General features: G+C 46.7%; 3 protein-coding genes across 3 annotated transcripts; all 3 read right to left on the minus strand.

Annotated features, from left to right (window-relative positions):
• Positions 1–6,457: 6,457 nt before the first annotated feature.
• LOC136496020 (uncharacterized) lies at positions 6,458–8,910 on the minus strand. Its single transcript, XM_066491773.1, has 2 exons — positions 8,817–8,910; positions 6,458–7,955 (listed from the first exon to the last, which is right to left on the minus strand). Exon 2 carries the CDS (start codon positions 7,855–7,857, stop codon positions 6,790–6,792), a length of 1,068 nt encoding a protein of 355 aa, XP_066347870.1. The 5' UTR covers positions 7,858–7,955; positions 8,817–8,910; the 3' UTR covers positions 6,458–6,789.
• A 2,085-nt stretch (positions 8,911–10,995) lies between these two features.
• LOC136496040 (replication protein A 70 kDa DNA-binding subunit B-like) lies at positions 10,996–12,801 on the minus strand. The gene is made up of 6 exons (XM_066491783.1): positions 12,702–12,801; positions 12,253–12,377; positions 11,889–12,022; positions 11,622–11,783; positions 11,427–11,547; positions 10,996–11,315 (listed from the first exon to the last, which is right to left on the minus strand). Exons 2-4 carry the CDS (start codon positions 12,308–12,310, stop codon positions 11,685–11,687), a joined length of 291 nt encoding a protein of 96 aa, XP_066347880.1. The 5' UTR covers positions 12,311–12,377; positions 12,702–12,801; the 3' UTR covers positions 10,996–11,315; positions 11,427–11,547; positions 11,622–11,684.
• Positions 12,802–13,308: 507 nt separating this feature from the next.
• Positions 13,309–17,635, minus strand: LOC136496029 (uncharacterized). Its single transcript, XM_066491776.1, has 6 exons — positions 17,493–17,635; positions 17,118–17,335; positions 16,970–17,028; positions 15,082–16,863; positions 14,200–14,341; positions 13,309–14,111 (listed from the first exon to the last, which is right to left on the minus strand). Exons 2-6 carry the CDS (start codon positions 17,233–17,235, stop codon positions 13,423–13,425), a joined length of 2,790 nt encoding a protein of 929 aa, XP_066347873.1. The 5' UTR covers positions 17,236–17,335; positions 17,493–17,635; the 3' UTR covers positions 13,309–13,422.
• Between the last annotated feature and the right edge of the window lie 2,436 nt (positions 17,636–20,071).

The following is a 20,071-nucleotide window of genomic DNA, read 5'->3' on the forward strand; positions in this document are numbered from 1 at the left end:
AAACATTGATATGTTTTTTTAGACTTTACATGTCATAGACAAAAAATGTATTTAGACATGATAAAATATAGTTCCAAATTTTCTAGCTATATTTGTTATGGCTTGGCACACTTGGTTAAGATTACTTATGGGAAACCTATGTCCGCTGGTACTGGGGTTGCAGCGACAAGACAACGCTGTGCGGGGGTGTCCACACGTCAGCGATGTGTCGAGGCGGTGACGTCGTGGGGGCGTGTTGGTTTTTGTCTGCACGCACGTCCCGAATCTCGAAACATCCGCAATGATGCCGAATTTTTTACAATTGAGCCCTTTTTTGAAAGTTTCTCACAAATAGACCCCTGGCGAAAAGAATTCAGAAAATGGACCCTTAGCTCGGCGCCATTGATGCTGGCCCCGAGGTAGGCACCTGTGTCTCTGGTGCCGAGCTCCTAGGAACGGTGGATACCCTGGCAGGGAGCTCGGCGCCAGTCACTCTGGCGCCGAGCTCGGCACCTCCCAGCATTTAACCCCGGCCCAACCTTCCTGCCCGAGCGTTCTTCCTCTTCTTTCTCCTCCCTCTCGGGTTTTTTCTCTCCTCACTTCACCCTACCTCATGAATCAGCATATTGGACCTTGAAAACCTTGATTTGATCCGTAGATCTTCGAGAGCAAGGTATCCTCGCTCTCCTCCTAGTTTTTTTCGCATCGATTCGGTATGTATTAGTTTGATTTTTCAACCTAACAATCATTATCACTTAGGGTTTCATTGTATCCCTCAATATATATATTATACAACCATTGGATGATACCAAGGTGTGGAAAAAGCTAGCAAACCTAGGCGCATGTAGTTATATTATGGGTTCATTGTTGTGCATCAAATGGGAAACCCTAGGTTTAGGGTTTAATGTGAACTGCTTTCGTTTCTTAGAACGAAATTGGTTGTATTATAGTTATGGTTCTCATTGACATTTATTTGTGATATTTTGATTTATGTTTGTTAAATTACATCCATTTTGTTAGATGCAAGAAATGTTTTGGGAGGAGTTTTAGCGAAAATAGGGTCGTCCTCGAGAATTATACCCCGACGCGTCTAGCAAAGATGCCCCCGTCCCTCCCGACCTCCCTATCCCTAACTGTGACTGTGGTTTCCCGGCCCATGTTTTTCAATCGAAACATCCAGACACTGCGGCGCGTTGCTTCTACATATGCAGTCGTTTTAATATAAGAAATTGTTTCCACTATCCTTTTTCTTTATTTGTGTAAGTATGCTACTAATATTTTGTTGGAATCTCGTTGTGTAGGACCATGAGAGGTGCTTTTTCTTTTAGTGGATCGACGGTACAGACAAGTTTGATCCTAGGTACCTCCTTTTTGATGATTGGTTTAGAGGGAGACATCCACATGAGCACTTCAAGCGGTGGGTTCTACCCCCCCTAACCCTTCACCAATGATGGCTAAAAAGAAGCACCTAGCCGCAGTTAGACGACTTGAGGAACCTCCTCTGTGCGATTGCGGAGATCGAGCTGTGATAAACCCTGAGAATACGTTGGAGTTTGTGTGTCCAAACAAGCATGAAGTAAGTGCAAAGTGTATGTATTCAAATCTTAAGCTATATGTGTTCATGTACTAATGTCTCATTATTTAGGTGTTTTTAATGGCGAAGTGTCGTTTCAAGGAATGGTTGTATGGTCCTAAGAACCAATGGTCGGAAGAACCGCGGAGGGTTAACGAAAAGAAGAAAGAAAGGGTAATCTACAAAGCACCTCCTGTCATGTGTCCCTTCGGAGCTTGGAATAGGCCATTATTGCGGCCATATGATTGAGTATGATGAGGTTCATTATTTTTGTGGTAAACATGGAATCGTATTTTGTTTCTTTTGCTAAGACATATATGATATAATATTTCTTTTGAATAGAGCACTAGAAAATGCAGGTGGGAATGTTATGATGGTCAAGCTAAGTTCTTGGATGAACTAAAGAAGAGGCAACTAATTACATGGAAGAGGAGATATGGACCTGACTACGTTAACCTATTCGTTAAACATCACAAAGAAAAGATGTGTGAGTTTGCTAGACAACGCGGTATTTGCAACCCGATCGATGTTGGGCTTAACAAATAGGGATTAGAGAGGCGGATGATGTTAGAGGAGGAGAGGGCAAGGGAGAAGACAAGAGTACAGATGTAGGTTTTGAACGAGCATGTTGCTACATTATGTGTTAGTAAGTGCTTGAAAGCCTTTTTTCGTTGCCTGATTTTAAATGTATTATAATCGCGTTGCTAACTGATTGCATTTTATACATAAAGGGATTGGTTGCAGCGAGGAACATGCCGTAGAGGTGGCTCGTGCAAGGTATGAGAAGAAGAAGTTAGATGAGCATAGATCGCGAGCTGGTCGCACCGTTCAATCACCGATTGTGTTGTCTGAAGAGGGGGACGAGGATGAGGACGACACTGGCAGACTGAGTGAGCTCATTGCTCTAGCAGAGGTGGGCATGCAGATGCAGGAGGTTGAGGACGACACTAGCAGACTGAGCGAGCTCATCGCTCTAGCAGAGACAGGCATGCAGGCGAAGGAGGCTGAGGACGACACTGGCAGACTGAGCGAGCTCATCGCTCTAGCAGAAGCGGGCTTACAGGCGGAGGAGGATGACAACGCATTCTTCACTCAGGCCACAGCGGCCGCAGATGAAGCGGAGGCCTCTTACTACAGGCGACAGGCAGGTCAGAGCAACACAGGTGAGCCTAGCCACAGTAACAGAGTTGTGGTAGAGGACTAGTACTCGGATGATGAGTTGCTTACTCAGTACGTTTCAGACTGAGGATTTGAAAGTGCATTTGCCCCTATGTCTACTTTTGGCACGTACTTCTAGTATTAATATGTTGTGTAATGTGGCATAGTATTGAACTTTTTATTATGTGGTTGTTTTCATTATTTATGGTCTTAATATTCCGCTTAATGATATGGACGTATTGAAATGTGAACACTTGCTATAAAAAAACCTAACGACGTACGGCATTATATAAATCAACACACGAAACACATAAAATGGCATGTGACTACATGTACCGAACCTGGGTACAGAGTTTCCTTCGACTAAACCTAACATGCCTTAGGTAATTAAACCAAACAACAAACATATAAATGTGGTATGTGAAAAAGATAAAGTCATCCTAGTAGTGTGGCCACATAGCAAATTGTGTTGCACCTTCTCTATAGTAGCCTCCCGTTGTTGTTGGTGGTGGTGGCAGGGGTGATGGGGGAGGCCCCTTGTTGTTGTGGTTAGGGCAGGTGCAATATGGATCATTGCAGAGTGCCTACTGTGAATCGGCGTCATTGTTGTCGTCCTGTCCATCGTCCTTGTAACCGCTGCTAACTTCCCTTTCTAAATCGAAGATACGGTCCTGTAGGTAGTAGATGTACTCCGCATGCAGATAAATAGGTCGAGGATCGACCCACCTACTGAACCCACAGTTTTCTTCGGCCAAGGAAGACTACAATAAGTGTCAACTTATGGTCAGCACAACTGTGTGGCCCGACAACTTTTGTGATCTTCCATTTTCTAGTTACCTGTTGCTTCCTTGCACAAACCCTCTATGGGCAGCGTTCCTTGTCACACATAACTGTGTAACGGCGCTTCGCATATGAATGCAATACCCTATAAGGCCTCTTTTGTATCACTGCAAAAGCCTACAACCACCTCTTCAAAGTAGGAAGGTCATTGAACACCCTCACATTCTCAATTACCATGGTAGGACAGGCCTCAGGAGCTTTTAGGAGCTCATCATCATGTCCTTCTGCAAACGCCTGATCAGAATGAGCAAGATCGCTGAACTTGTGAACTCTAGGATCATGGCGGCCAGGAAAGATACGCCTCATCATCTCAACATCACTCTCCGTCAGCTCTCCAATAGGACGATCATCATCAGAATCAAGAGCCTTAGACATCTCATATGGCTCCGAATCATGCATAATTTCAATACTATTGGAGCCACGGAATCCATCTCCAAAGTGCACTTGCGCAGCAATAGGAGGCACATCCACATTCTGAGGAATGTCTCCTGCAACATCAATACATAATTCAGGAAAGAATGAAAGAAATAGATGTAAGGAACGGGGTAAGCTCCCAAAAACCATGCGGTTAAGACACTTACTCGGATAATTCTGTATCAAAGGGATCTCATAAGGAGGATCTGTCATGGAAACATGAGTCTGACAACCATCTACAAATACCACATTGGGGGCAGATTGAGCATCGGGAACCGTAGGTGCAATCTGCACATGCAGGTAAGGTTCTGGAACGGGAGGGTCGATGTGTGACTGATGATTCATTGCTGGGATAAACTCATGACGGATGGGATCAACTAACACCCGATGCACAACCACGTCCAAACATTGCAGCTGGCTCTTCATAGCCGATCTCACATAGTTCTCCCACTGATCCGCACAACCAATTGAGATCATTCGACTGAAAATGTTCGGAGGAGAACCTAGGTGCAGTACACCATCAACTGCAATGTCATCACCTCTAAGGCAATGCAGCTCCTCCCGAGCCCTTACAACCATCTCACTAAATGAAGGCATATCATTGAATAGCATAGGCACGCTTTGCATATCAAAAAACTCAACATATCCATAGCGATCGCTTTCAATGGTGCCTCCATGATATATGGTCACTAGGTTGTTCATCTAATTCAAACACGTAACGAAACACATGTCCTTTAGTCAAAATTAGACGATAGATAGTACCTAACAAGTACTTTCTAGTTACAAACTAAGTAATTAAGATAATAACTACGTATATATATACAGTGTACTCACTAAATAGCTAGATCATATGTAGTTAACTAAATATGTAACTACATATCTAAGTAGCTATCTAACTATATCTGTGAACCTATGCATCTATGTTACTATCTATCTACATATATATATCTCACTAGATCACTACCTGAGTCATCACATTAACTAGTAAATAACAAATGCCAACTAAGTAGGTACATTGCATATTCATAATTTTTACCTTTCCAACGACTGCTCTGCGGACGTCGAAGGAGTCGCAGCGGACGATGGGCTTGGGTCAGGCCGACGATCCGGACCGACGGTGGCACGGCCGGCCGCTGCAGGTGGCGGGGTCGGCGGTGGCGCGGCCGACGACAGCGATGGCGCAGCCGACGACAGCGATGGCGCGCGGCGGGCGTGGGATGCCCGGGGCTCCACGCGGCGAGTCCGGCTTGACGGACGCGGGAGGTACACCGGCGCTGGACGGTGGCAAGGCGGGGCGAGGCCGGCGATGGAGGGCCGTCCGCTGGGCGCGCGGCGCGGGGCGGCCTCGGGGCACGGGCGCGGCACGGCGCGGGCGGCGACGGCGGCGGAGCTCGGCTATCCTAGGGCGAGAGAGGGAGAAGAAGAGAGGAAAGGCATGGACCCAATAGGTATTAAAGGCTCGGCGCCATTCATGTTGACGTCGAGCTCGGCGCCAAGATCTATGGCGCCGAGCTCCCTGCCAGGGCTCCCAGGAGCTCGGCGCCAGAGACGCTGGCGCCTACTTCGACGTCAGCATGGCGCCGAGCTAAAGATCCATTTTCTGAATTTTTTTTCCCATAGATTTATTTCCGAGAAACTTAAAAAAAAGCTAAATTATAAAAAAATCGGGCAATGATGCGGGCAGAGAGCGGAGGAGGAGCACGAGGCGGTCACCACCCCGAGCCCGACACAGCACGTGCGCGCGCGAGGCCCCTCCGCGGCTCCGCCCATGTGCCTGCACATTTATTTATGCACGGACCATCCGTGCCCAGTTCCCGCACCAGCTCGCACTCGCCGCATTGCCGCACCGGCGGCGGCGCGGCGCCATGCCCATGCCGATGCTGCAGTGCTTGCGATCCGAGCGCAGCTAGCTAATCCGGTTTTCCGCTCGCCGGATCTACTGGTATCGACGTCCGATCGATCCATCTTGAGCCTTGACGACGGGAAAGGAGATGTTCCTGTCGATGCCGATGGCGTCGTGCCTGTGTCTGTGATTGTTTTTTTTTTTTGAAATCGTGTCTGTGATTGTTGAAGAAGAACCTAAGGAGGACTACGCTACGTGTGCCTATCTTTTTGTTCGTACCGTACCGGATCCGAAAAGCGGGGGGGGGGGGCGTAAAGGAGGTGCAAAGACGGTTGCAGACTTGCAGTGCTCGTACGCCTCTCGGACAGGGGGCAAAAAAAATCTCTGCGCAACTACGACCACGCCCAGCAAGAAAAGAGCTACTACCAGTACGACGTATACGGTATACCAGCCCCAGTAACAATACACGTATTTTACGACGTGTTGCCCGTCGGACACAAGCTGCTTCATCAGCTAAGCTGGATACCTTTACCTTGTTGCTACGTGGTAACGTGGACGCAACTACGAGCTGAAGGAGCGATACGTACCGGAGTACGTACTACAAATCTGTTGTAGTGAGATTGCTTCCAAGATGCTGCAGCAGCACACGCTTTATACAAGGGCACACTAGCACGCACAGCACACAGAAAAGGCGCCAGCGGCTGCTTTCGCGCCATATTTATCGATTGCATTGCATGTCTGCATCTCTATTCTCTGCTTGACGTGACCATCGGCAAACTACCTTCCACTCCGAACTCAACACTGACACTGCTAGACCGCCTATATACAAACAACAAGATAAAAATGCTCGCATACATTCCATGAACACGACGAACAGGTGGCTAATCAAGTCGGCCCAACACCTTTTCTCAAGCTCCTGGTCTGATCTCTGATTTTCTTTCGATTTTTACTTTTTTTGGGGAGCATTTGGACGGCGACTTTTTCACCGGGAGAATACGGGGTTGAGGGTTTTGGTGAGCCCGTGGAGCGCGCCGTAGCCGCGGGAGCTGAAGCCCAGGCAGCCCAGGAGGCCCTGCCGGTAGGGAAGGAACGTGCGCCGCCGCATCTCCTCCGCCTGCGCGCGGTTCGGAGCCGCGTAGAGCCTCTCGTGCGCCGCCGCCACCGTGGTCGAACGTCGCCGACGGCCCCTGCCCTGCGCCCGCGGCCGGGCATCCTCGCCGCCGGAGGCCTCCGTCGCTGGCGGCGCGCGAGATGGGCGCAGCCTCGCGGCAAGCCTGTCCCTGGCTACCCAGGCCGGCGAGAACGGCCAGGCTCGTTCGGGCTTGGTAGCGCCGGCGGCGGCGGGCGCCCCGGGGCCGGCGTCGCGCGAGTTAACGCGGCTGCTGCCTGGCTCGCTCTTGCTGCGGTGGAGGAGCATGTCCCTGATGAACACCCACCGCCGGGACCCGCGCGCCGACGACGACGCGGCCGACGAGGACGACGACGACGTGGAGGAGGACGAGGACGAGCGGGACGAGGCGGTGACCGGCGGCGCGGCCTCCCCGTGCGTCCCCCCGGTCGCGTCGGCGGCGGGGCCGGGGCCGAGATCCGGCGCCGAGACGAGCGCATTGATCAGCTTGAGCCGTGGCGACGCGCTGCGGAACGGGGACATGGACCGCGCGCGGCGGTGCACGGACGCGCTCCGGGGCGTGAGGTCGCGGCCGCGCGTCGGCGCCGCGCCTCCGCCGCAGTCGTCGTCGTCGTCGCTTCCGGGGTCGAGATCCGGGAGCGGGGGCAGGGCGAGCGGCCGGATCTGGCCGTTGTGGAAGAGCTCGTCGGCGGAGATCATGGGCCCGCCAGGCCCGCCGAACTCGAACTCCGCGTCGCACGCGCACCCACGCGGCCCACCGGCGGCGCCGGGAGTCGCGGAGGCCGAGAGGAGGAGGTGGTGGATGGGGCTGGCCGGCGCGCTGAAGAAGTAGCCTCCGCCGCCGATGGCGTGGGGACGTCCGGGGCTGGACGGCGCGCTGGCGAACGGGGTGGAGCAGGAGCTGTCGATGTCATCGTCCATGGCCAGCGTCTGCGGTTGCGCTTGCTCCGCTGGGCTGTTCGTGCTCCTTGCGCCGGGTTGACCTGGCTGAGGTGAAGTGGCGGTGGAGGTGGTGGGAACTGGGAAGGGGAGGGAGGGGAGAGGCTATAAAGAGTCTGTCTACGCAATAGTCGGTTGTTTTAGTGCTCCAAACAATCGGTTGTTGGCAGAGAAAAAAACAACCGGATTCTTCTAGACCCAGAAACGACTGTTGGTGCAAACAAAAACGAACGAATATCAAACCCTATGATATAGATTCAACGGTCAAGAAATAAACACATCGGCAATCAATCTGACAACTTAAAGTTACTAAATCTAACCACATTTATTAAAGGGCAGCAACTAAATGTTTCGCTTACACTAACATTAAAAAAATTGAATTGAAACTGAAACTAAGAAATAAAAAAACAACTGTTGGAGCAAACAAAAACAAACGAATTTTAGACTCTATGATGTGGATCCAACGGTCAAACAAAACTACAGGCAAATAGACACATCGGCAATTACGGCCTGTTCGCTGGTTGGTTTCTGGGCTGGTTTGGGCTGACTGGTGCTGGTTTGTTGCGAGAGGAAAACACTGTTGGCTGACTGGTTTGGGCTGGCTGAAACCAACCAGCGAATAGGCTGTTAATCTGACAACCGAAAGTTACTAAATTGGACCACATTTATTAAAGGGCAGCAACTAAATGTTTCGCTTACACTATCTTATATAAAATTAAAAAAACATTAAAATTTTTTGACTAAAAACTAAAACTAAGAAATAAAAAAATTGACTGAAACTAAAAAAAACAAACTCAAATAACTGAAAATGAAAAAAACTGAAATAATGAAACTGAAATCGAGAAGCAATAAATAAAACTGAAATTGACAAAGATAAAAAAACAAAATTAGACAAAATGAAAAGAAAAATACAAAATAACAACAAAAGAAAAAAAAGGTACCAGCATAGGCTTCTAGGTGTAGCCTTTATCGGCGCCTGCCTACTGACGCGCAGGCGCTTGGGCCCCACGCCCTTCCTCTCTCTCTGCAAGCTAAGGCCGCGTTTAGATGCCAAAAATTTTTGGTTTTGGGTACTGTAGCCCGTTTGTTTGTATTTGGTAATTAGTGTCTAATTATGGACTAATTAGGTTCGAAAGTTTTGTCTCGTGATTTCTCGTCCAACTGTGTAATTAGTTTTTTTCGTCTACATTTAGTACTCCATGCATGTGCCGCAAGATTCGATGTGACAAGTACTGCATAAAAATTTTTAGGAACTAAACATGCCCTAAACCGGTCCCCACGCCTTCCTCCTGACGCGCGGCTGCATGCGGTTGCCCTTCTCCCTCTGCAAGACTGCAATGCATCTATCGGTCCCCACGCTTGCCTGCTGATGCGATCGCACGGCCAGAAATCCAGGTGCTGGAGCCGGATGAAACAACCGGGCACAAGATAGCAATTCTGAAATAGGAAAAGTCCATGTTATTTCTCTTTGAACTTGTAAACAGGATAAACCAACTCCTTCAACTTTTAAAATCATTCATTTTATCTCCCTAACTTGGTTATAGGTGGGTTTCAAAGGTGGTTTTATCTTCTTCTTTTTTATTTTGGCTGATTTTTTTTAAAAAATCACAGTAAATCACAGAAAAATCATAAAACGAAAAATCTAATTTTGTTGGACTTCACATGGCCACATGCCGACATGGGGTGAGGCGGCGTCAGCCACTCAGCCCAACGGGTTGGCCCGATTGGATTTGCCTTTTATTTACTGCAGGGAGCTAGGGAGGATCAGGTCACGCATCTTTTCTTCTCCCGCCAGCGCGCAAGACAGGTGTGTCAATCCATGGGGATTAGCTCCTTTCTGTGGAATCTTTGGAAGGGACGGAACGGCCAAATCATAAGAAACGCGACCTAGACCTTCTGCTATGGTCGCCCCAAGGGGAAGCCACGGCTGTTCGCTCCCCTCGTTACTAGTAATTGGCCAATTGGGCGATGCCATTTAACAATGTAATGTAAAACTCAGCCATCTAGCGTTTTCTTCTTGGCTCTCTTCTGGCTGACGATCGCCTGCCGTAGCCCATAAATTTTAACCACGGCTGACGAACTTAACACAGGTGCAAGTGCAATTCGCCGACAAGTTGGGCTCATCATCCTCACACCAATCGGACTGAGCCGTGCTCTTGTGGACACAATCGTGCTAACTAGGCCTTTGTACTGCACCACGATGCCAGCTCAGCAGAAAAAAAAACATGTTTCCATAAATTCTGACCTGCGAACAGTAAGTACCGATTATTAAGAATCATGCATCCTGACCTGACGTGACCATTTCGGACATGGCATGCCACCAGACGCACGTAACTCCTTCCTAGCTCAACAGATGCAAACTGGCACCAAAAAAAAAACAGATGCAAACTATCGAGACTTGTGCCGGTGTGACAAGAGATCATGCATGCAATGCAACTGTCAGTGGAGGAAGTTCATACTGGAACACCTACTAGGCTAGTAAGGTACACTTATCTTATACGGAGTATATCGCGAACATCGAATGAAAATCACTTTCAAGACAGGATCCTGACAGTATGAGCAAATAATGCAGGACAATATATGATGGGTTCTAGCGCCTACTAGACCCGTAGACCTGGCCTCACTCGACCACGTCCAGCTTGCCCTGTCGGCGAGCCCATGAAAAGATCTGATGGAGCTATAATGACACGCCGTGGTGTTTGGATGAATTGATTAAAATTTAAATTTAGGAGGTATGTTGAGATAATATTGTATGGGGTGTTCGGATATTAATAAAAAAATAAATTACATAATTCGTCAGTACTCTACGAGACGAATTTTTTAAGCCTAATTAATCCATCATCATCGCATGTTTACTGTAGCACGCCATTATCAAATCATGGACTAATTAGACTTAAAAGATTCGTCTCGCAAATTAGTCGCAAACTATGCAATTAATTTTGTAACTAATCTATATTTAATACTCCATACATATATTCAAATATTCGATGGGACAGCGACTAAAATTACCGCAAGTCAGGCGGCTTATTACCACCAAGTCAGGCCAGCCGCATTATTCTGACACTTACAGGTCCATCGCAACGGTTTATTACCACCAAGTCAGGCCAGCCGCATTATTCTGACACTTACAGGTCCATCGCAACGCACCACAACGTGAGCGTGGGAGGCACAACACAGTGCTTTCCTCCCCTTGTAAATGCATTGTTACAGCAGACGCAGGGAAGTCTTGGATTGAATTACGAGTAGAAATGGCTATAGAGTTGCCTATGACAGAGGTAAAAACTTCAGAAACCATGTCATGCAGGGCAAGCTCATTCAGTAGTCAAGCTGAAAGTGGATTCAGCTGCGTAGTCGATCGGGTGCTTCACTCCTCACGGTGATCCTCTGCCTTTTCTCGTTCATGTATCCTTGAGCTTGAGAACATAACTGTCGTCCCCCTCCTGCAACAATGGCGGCGAACCCACTATCAGGGACAAGGCAAACAAGGAAACAGCAGAAATTCAATGCTGTCAACCCAGAGTATTTGCTCTACTCAGATTGCAGAATTTTACCTCTTTCCTGATCCGATCAAGCTCGTCGGCACTGCAGCCAATGATCTTCTCTGCATGTTCGTTGAACACGGAAACCCATGCCTCACCAGTGGGATCAGAAACCTTGATGACCATTATGCATCTGAAGGACGAAGGGAAACAATCAGATTTGGCACCAAATAGATAACAGTAGCAGGCTTCTGCTAACGATTTTACCTAAGTGAGCATTCAGAGGCATTCTTTTTGCATCCCTCGCACCAGTATCCAGATCCAAAAGCTTCAGTCACCTTTCTTGTTGCAGGTCTTGCAAGCACGGCACCACATATTCTGGTCAGGCTTGATGTGGCTTATGATGGCATTCAAACTGAAGAAAACAGGCTGCAAAGCAAAAACAAGTCAAATTGGGGCTTCTCCAAATTTGCAATTCCCCCGTTAAAGATATAAATAGTACTATCATATTTCAGTGAATATTCAGGATAGTACCTTTTCCTGGCCCATAGCAGGATCGCTGGTGATGTGAGACCGAAAAACTCTATCAGAATACATGGACTTCAAGCCACCAGCCCGTGTGGCACCCATTTCTGCAGCAATTGGTGCCAGTGAAGTATCTTTGCCTCCTGCATACTATAGTGATTAAAAACATACAACAAGCTCACATTATTCAGGAGAGTACTACCATGGTTTAAGATTCTGAGACTCAGGTAGTTCTGGATTAATTGCAAGAGTACTTTTGCCTATAATTGAAAGAGACACACCTACAAGACAAATTTCAGCACCACAATCATCACGAAGCACTTTCAGTAACTTATTTCCAGGAAGAAGATTAAACAGAGATTAGATGACATACCTTGGAAATCAGATACTTTTAGGCTCTTCATCGCAACGACGGGAGAACTGTCAACCATGTCCAAAAGCTCTTGGCCAGTCGTAGTAGCAAGATCATTCCAAAGAGAAACACTAACAGTTTTGCCACTGCCAAGAAATGAAATGAATCAATTACGAACAGATAATTTCTTTATTAGAAGCAATATCTATAAAAAATAATATTAAATCAAAAGGATTTTAAATTATTAAATTATTATAATTTTAAATTATTAATCTAGTAGTGCCAATATTGTTTCATTAATCTATGTTAAATTTAGATCACAAAAATATAAAGTTTAGATAGATATGGCAAAACTTAAGAGAATTAATTTGAGACATTTTTTATGGACTTATATCTGTGATTAGAGAAATTATAAGCTACATCACTGAATGATTGTATTCTGACCTGGTAAAAGATCAAGTGATACTTACACTGAGTGTGGGAGATACGCTCTGAACCACACCAACAATGAGACACTACATCAAACCTGAAGAAATAAAACCAACTGACTTCCAATAATTCTGACATACCGGCTTGACCTGTCGGCGAGCCTATGAAAAGATCTGATTGTGCTATAATGCCACGCCGATTTATGCAGGCCAGCCACATTATTCTGACACTTACAGGTCCATCGCAATGCACCACAACGTGAACGTGGGAGGCACAACACAATGCTTTCTTTTTCCTCCCTTGTAAATGCATTGTTGCAGCAGACACAGGGAAGTCTTGATTGAATTACGAGTAGAAACGGCCATAGAGTTCCCTATGACAGAGGTAAAAAACTTCAGAAACCATGTCATGCAGGGCAAGCTCTTTCAGTAATCAAGCTGAAAGCGATCGATGGCACAACACAATGCTTTCTTTTTCCTCCCTTGTAAATGCATTGTTGCAGCAGACACAGGGAAGTCTTGATTGAACTACGAGTAGAAACGGCCATAGAGTTCCCTATGACAGAGGTAAAAACTTCAGAAACCATGTCATGCAGGGCAAGCTCATTCAGTAATCAAGCTGAAAGCGATCGATGAACTTTCTATCCCATTGGGTAAATAACATTTATCACTGATTTGAACATGTCTTGGGTGACAGAATAAATAGGGGATATGTAACAACAAAATGAAACAAAATTACAGAGCAACAACTACAGGATTCATCTCAAATTACAAATATACACTCCTGCCGTCGTCTCACGACCATGTCGCCGATGACCTCGTCAAGCAGTGAGCTCAGTAAGTGGCTCTCCACCTCCTCACCAGCCTCGAACTCCTCCACCCGGAAATCGACCCATGTGCCCAGTCCACTGCTCATGTCCTTGTCGACAAGCTCATCCTCCATCCAGTCTCCCATGCTCTTCCAACTGGTGATCTCATTGCAGACTTCGGCCTCTATGCCCCGGCTCAGCGTTGCTGCTCCTTTGCTCCACGCTGCATATCCTGCCTGGAAGTAGGTCATGCGTCTTGTCTCCAGGCATTCATTTATGCAGTTGAACAACAGCCGCCTGTACCCTCGACGGCAAAAAGGCTCCTTCCCTTGTGTATACACATGCATATTCTCCATTTTCTCAAAGAGAAGGGGGTCCAAAGCTGATCTATCCTGATTGACAAAGAGTGATCCCAGTTCATCTGTTGTCAAGTTGACATTGCTTAGCACATCTGCAATGTACTCCAGCTCTGTGTGTCTTGATCTTTTAGAACATTGGGTGACATCTGAAATATCTGATGTATCTATTGAAGCGGAAGAGGCTGAGTCTGTTGTCTTTGCCTCAATATCAACTGATGCTGGGTTAATCAAGAAATTCCCTTGGGCATTCTTAACATCAAAAAGTGATGAATAACCCTTACCCCCTGTCATGAGGCAAAAATGATTAATGTTCAGGGGTAAAAAAATGTCAACAGTTCAAGAAATAGCAGAAATTCATGTTAGCTGAATTACCACTGCTGCTGCCTGAACACTCGGAAGACCAGCAACTCTCACTTAGAGAGGTTGGTTCAAGCACAGATAGGGGACTTAGATCATCATTTTCCTGTTCCTTCCTTGCATTGCTTATGCTGCTGCATTCTTCTTGTTCTTCCACCTAAATGCATGTGAAATATTGTATTAGAATTGCAACTACACTAGAAAGTGGCACATAAGCTGATAAGGATTCGTTCAGTCATGCTACATACTATACTGCCACACATAGTAAGGGCCACACTTTTGACTCTCCAGAATGTAAATCTTAAGTTACTAAGGAGCCTTTAGCATATCCAAAACAAAGAAAACTCCCTACCATTTTCATTATTCCACATGTTAGAACAAAGCTGCCATTTTCATTACTCCACATGTTAATTCTTCCTCTTGATGGGATCAGCAGAGAGGGTCTTGTGTATATTTATAAGGAGCTGTGACTAAAGCTCAGAGACAAGCACCACAGAAGAGGCAACTACCAGAAAGTTTGTGCAAAACGTTGGTGCCATGGCATGAGTCATGATTATGTCAAACACAATACATTGATGAAATCCAATTCTTGCCACTAGAATAGTCACCAGGGAACAGCTACAGAGGTGCCTTAAATTCTTTCACAAGCAGATTTCAGTAATAACATTAAGCCATAAACAATTAAACATATTGAGCAGAGAAATAACACTATTCTACTATGACATGGAATCCTTCCCAAAATCCACTTCAGAAAGAAATTATTGGTGCAAATGTAAAATGATAGTTCCTATAATTAGATTGTATTGCCGTGCTATCATATTATTCACAAAGATACTCATCATAATCAGGAATTGTTGTTGTGATATATACCATAAGGTAATGCAAACAAATATGTACCTTTATTTTACTGCCTCGGAAAATTTGGCCTTTTGTAGATGACTGAGCTGAAGGGCAATAATCATATTGAGAAGGTTTCACTTCAGAAGGGCTACAGTCAAATACTCCACTTTCCGAGCCCCAATTGCTGCATGAAGTGGTTGGTGGTTCCTCCAAGGTAAAAGTAGCAGGCACAAATGTGTCACCCCTCGTAAAGGTGATTGATGGATCAATTTTTAATGTTAGCTCCTTCAGCTTCTTTTCTAGGAGAAGGCTCAATGCATCACCATTTACAAAGTTCAGACCCACTGATGACAGCCCTTCGGCCTTGTTATCTGAATCATCTTTATCACATCCTGCATCCATATCAAGATTGCTTCTTGTATCCCACTTACCCGCCAGTCTGGACGGTCCTGCCAATGGTTTGACCAAAGGCGAGGTGAAGGTAAATGACACAACATCTGTAGTATCTTTACTTTCCTTGTTCCACTTAATGTGCTCATCCATAACAACATTAGGCTGAACTTGCTTCTTAAGTTTACCCAGTGTTTTTTCAGGCACAAATGTACCCTTCTCGTTGGTGGAGTTCCTCTCTATCAACCGTTTCTTCTGTGGGAAGTCTTTGTTGTTTGACGAAGATCCTTCTCTATCACCACTTATGCTTTCCACGATGTCTTTTCTGCCACCAACTTTAGATATCTTGCTTCCACCCTTGATCTTCCCAGAAGAGGAATCTCCTGCCATCAGCTTTCTGCCTTGCTGTGTTGAGACAGTTTTGTTTGGTGCCACCTTACCTCTGGTTACCAAAGAATTCTGTTTCTGATTATTTTGCCGAAGGACAGGGGAAGAAGTGCCAGATGATGATGGCTTCTTTTGCTGCTTGTTTCTCTGGAGATTAGACTGACTCCTACATGGTTGGTTTGCTCTGTGCTCATCGTGCTCTTTCTGTAATCCTGAATTCCTCCCAGAACCAGTTACGCCTTCCCTCTTCTGGACATTGTTCTTTGCTTGGACTGCCAAAGAAATAGACTTTTCCTTGTTGTTCTTCGAATTCAAACAGCTAGGATTATTAAGCTCATAAGAATCAATCGAAGATCTGAATATGACAATATCTTCCTCGCTATTCCAGCTTCGGTTCATCTGCTGTGCTCTGGAGAACCTCACATCTGGTAGCTCAGGAGCGGTCCTGGATGATTGCGGCTTCAGAGGCACAGTCCTCTGCGAAGGAGGGATGCTCTCTCTTGGCTCCGAAACTCTCAAAGGAATTCGTGCCGGGCTAAAAGAGCAGATTTTCTCCCTAGAGCTGGCTTGTGCCCTTGGCTGAAGAATCTTGGCTGCTTCCTCCATGATCTGGGCAGCGTTCCTCGCTGAACTGAAACCTGGATTCTTGATGGGGGACAACAACCTATGGTGAGACATTGGTAGGTGCTTTGCGGACCTTGGTGGCAATGCTTCCATCTGGAACCTTTCAATCGGGCTGCTTGGCATCTTCGGTGCTCTGAGATCCAATGGTTTCCTGATATAGCCATCAACTCTTCGAGGAACATGACCGAACTGGTCATTCATGGAGTACTCAGGGCTCCTCTTGAGGCTGTGGCTGTCCCTGAACGACCTTGTGTCTCGGAACGGTGTGCAGTACGGTTCTGGAACACCCGAGGTGGGCATGGCGTCCAAGCCCATGAGCCTGGCCACCACACCTGGCGCCTTCATCTCACGCCCTTCCTCATCGGTCACTGAAGACGCACAGCTGTAGTCGCTGCTCCCCTTGAAGCTTGATACACCAATCCCCTCATCTTCATCACCCTACACAAATGCATCCACCTAGACATTAGTGAACGCAATCCCCTTCACAAGTATAACAGCGACAACGAATCGCTGTTCAGAGCCAGACTGCCCAAAGATTACTCACCAAGTGGAGACGCCCTGACAGCAAGGTTTCATCGCTCCTCTTGACAAGCTTGGACCCCTCTGCGAACAGATCGCGAGACCAGATTAAGAAATCATTAATCAGAGACAAGAACTCTTCCAGGAAGCGAGGCATTCTAACAAACACATACCGGGCGAGTTGGAGAACAGCTTCTTGCGTGACTTTCGCTTCCAATCAAATAGGTTGAAGATCCCGCCGCCTCCTCCCCCGCCGCCAATAACCTTCGCTCCACCCTTCTCGGGCCCCATAGGTCCTAGAAACTCTCTACACCCGAATCAAAACTCCTCGCCGCTCCTCAGCGTTCCCTCCGCAGCATCCCCAAAAGAAAGAGAAAGTCACCGATACAGCCTGCTCCAGATCAAACAAGAAAAATACACCTGAGCGGAACAGACTATCAACTCATGAAATCCTAAGGTCAGTGGCGGCGTCCTCGGATCGAAAGCATTCGTCTACTCGTGAAGCGAATCGAGAGGGGGGAGAGAAAGGCAGGTGCTTCCGTGCTTACCGACGCGGTCTCGAGCTCGAGGCGGCCGCGCGGCGCGGACGAAGCGGAGGCCACAAGCGGCGGCGGCGGCGAGGGACGGAGGCGGCCGGGAGCATCAGATCGGGGACGCCGCTAAAGGCCGGGCATTGATGCTGCTGTGGGGGGAGAGTCCATCCGAGAGTGGTATCAAGCCCTTGTTTACTTCGACCCTAACTTTTAAAAAGTTGCTACAGTATCTGTCACATCGAATGTTTGCAGCCCGTACATGGAACATTAAATATAGATGAAAAGAAAAACTAATTGCATAGTTTAGTGGGAAATTGCGAGACGAACGTTTTGAGCCTAATTAGTCCATGTTTGAATACTATTTGCCAAATAAAAACGAACGTGCTACGGTAGCCCCAAAATCCAAATTCTTGGAATTAAACAAGGGCTAAAAACGCACGCTAGATTAGAATTGGTGCTTTCGAATTTGGGCGTTGGGGGCGCCGGTGGGCCCCGCTCTGGCCGTTGGATCCAAGCGGACCGGGGAGGCTGACTCGCGGGGCAGGAGCGGGATAGGGGCCCACCTGGCGGATTTTGGAAACGTGCAACGGCTCTTTTTGAGCACAGCATTTCAAATTCTGGTCGATCCGGGTGCGGGGGATCGATCACGAGGGTGGCACACGCCGCGCGGATCTTGATGCGTGGGGTGGACGGTTGTGACGGAGTGGTTGGGTTGTCGCTCAACTACGGTGTGGAACTGCAAACTGTGGCCTCACGCGATTGGGTGTGTCCGAGCTGGCGATTCGACGGAGCGCGGAGACATCTGGGGGCGGGCCCGAGGACTTTGATAGTGATTGCGCTGGGAGTACGTACGGGGTGGCTCTATGACAGCTGGGGTCTGTCTCGCTGAGCCGTTGGAGGGAGCCGGTTGGTTTGCGTGGCATGTGGTGTGCGGTGTGTGCACCACGCTCGTTGCCGCATCAGCGACACCCACCATTGCCACCAGCGAGATTTGAATCTGGACGAGTGGACCCAAGAAATTGAAGGGCGAAATCGAGTGACCAAATGATATATTCCGAGGCCCCAGCTTCTGGAGGATCTCGATGTTAGTTGGCTGTTCGACTCAATATTTATACTTTTAACAAAAAAATTACTCTACTGTCGTACCAATGTATGCAGTGTTTTTGCATATTAATCTCGAAGTTTTATTGCTTGTTGCAAAATCCAATAGGTTTTTACCTTTAAGAGATAATAATTAAACAAATTTTAAAGTTCTTTTGCTGCTTGTTGCAAAATCCATCAGGTTTTTACCGTTTGGGGGTAATTAAACTGATTTATTTGGCGAGCTAAGCCTCACTTAGCTGATTCTCGTTGTGAAATATATCTTTCGAGCATTTATATAGGAGAAAATGCATGTGTGTATGTATTCCACCAAGGTTCATACGATTCAAGTTATCTAGCATTGGACCAGTGAAGTAATAAAATACTGAAGATTAGGAAGTGTTTAACATTGTTTTTGGGCATTTTCTTGGATTCCGTTGTGATAACCCCGAGCATTGAGCTTGGTTCTTGAAGCCGAAGAATCAAGTATCATGTACTGTTGCTGTCTGTGCACACAGAAACAAGGCCCATACTCGGCTAGAAAGTAGTAGAGGGAGCGGAGCCCATACAATCTCATAAAAGCCCAGCCACCTTCAAAAGAAACGAAAGCTGTTGCAACTTTTGATAGGAAGAACGCCAAAGACCAGCTTTAGCTCCTTCATCATATCGTACCATACTAGCAAACTTTGACGTATTGCACAACTGACTTCGTAGACCTGTTTTTAAGTTGTTCAATATACTAAAAAGGAACTTGTTAAATTTTCTTTTCTTCGTTTGGTTCGAGCAGACCCATCTGGAATCAGTTGATGTGCAATGAAGTCATCCGATATTTTCTTAGCGGTGGGGGAGGCACAACCAGACCATCCCAGACAGTTGTTTGAACTTCTTAGTAAAACATGGGGAAAAAATCCTTTGTATGAAGAAAAAACATTGATTTTTTCTAAATAACTCTCTTTAGATAATGAGAATCGTATGAGCTCCTACAAGTTTTTGGCTTTGCCACTGAAATGACTCGGTGTTGTTTCCTCGTACAAAAGTTTAGTCCCGTCACATCGAATCTTTGATACCAATTAGAAATATTAAGCATAGGCTAATTATAAAACTAATTACATAGATTGAAGTTAATTTGCGAGACGAATCTATTAAGTCTAATTAGTCCATGATTTGGCAATGTGGTGCTACAATAAACATTTACTAATTATGGATTAATTAAGGCTTAATAGATTCGGCTCTCTAACTCCTGTGCAATTAGTTTTATAATTAGCTTATGTTTATTCATTTCAGTTAACATCCGTCCGATATGACACGGCAAACTTTAACCCCTCGATGCAGACACGTCTATGTTCGCAAGGATGAGCAACACGGCATCGGTGTGTTCTGTAAACGAAACGCGTTGAAAAATAGCAGCGGCAATGCAGCATCCGGCAGGCGAGCCCATGTGAATCTGTGGTCTCATAATGCCCATTGCCCAGGCTCTACCGTTGTTGTGAATCTGCGAAGCAAAAATCTCTTGT

This window comes from Miscanthus floridulus, chromosome 1 (genome assembly GCF_019320115.1).
Source record: "Miscanthus floridulus cultivar M001 chromosome 1, ASM1932011v1, whole genome shotgun sequence".
Taxonomy (NCBI): domain Eukaryota; kingdom Viridiplantae; phylum Streptophyta; class Magnoliopsida; order Poales; family Poaceae; genus Miscanthus; species Miscanthus floridulus.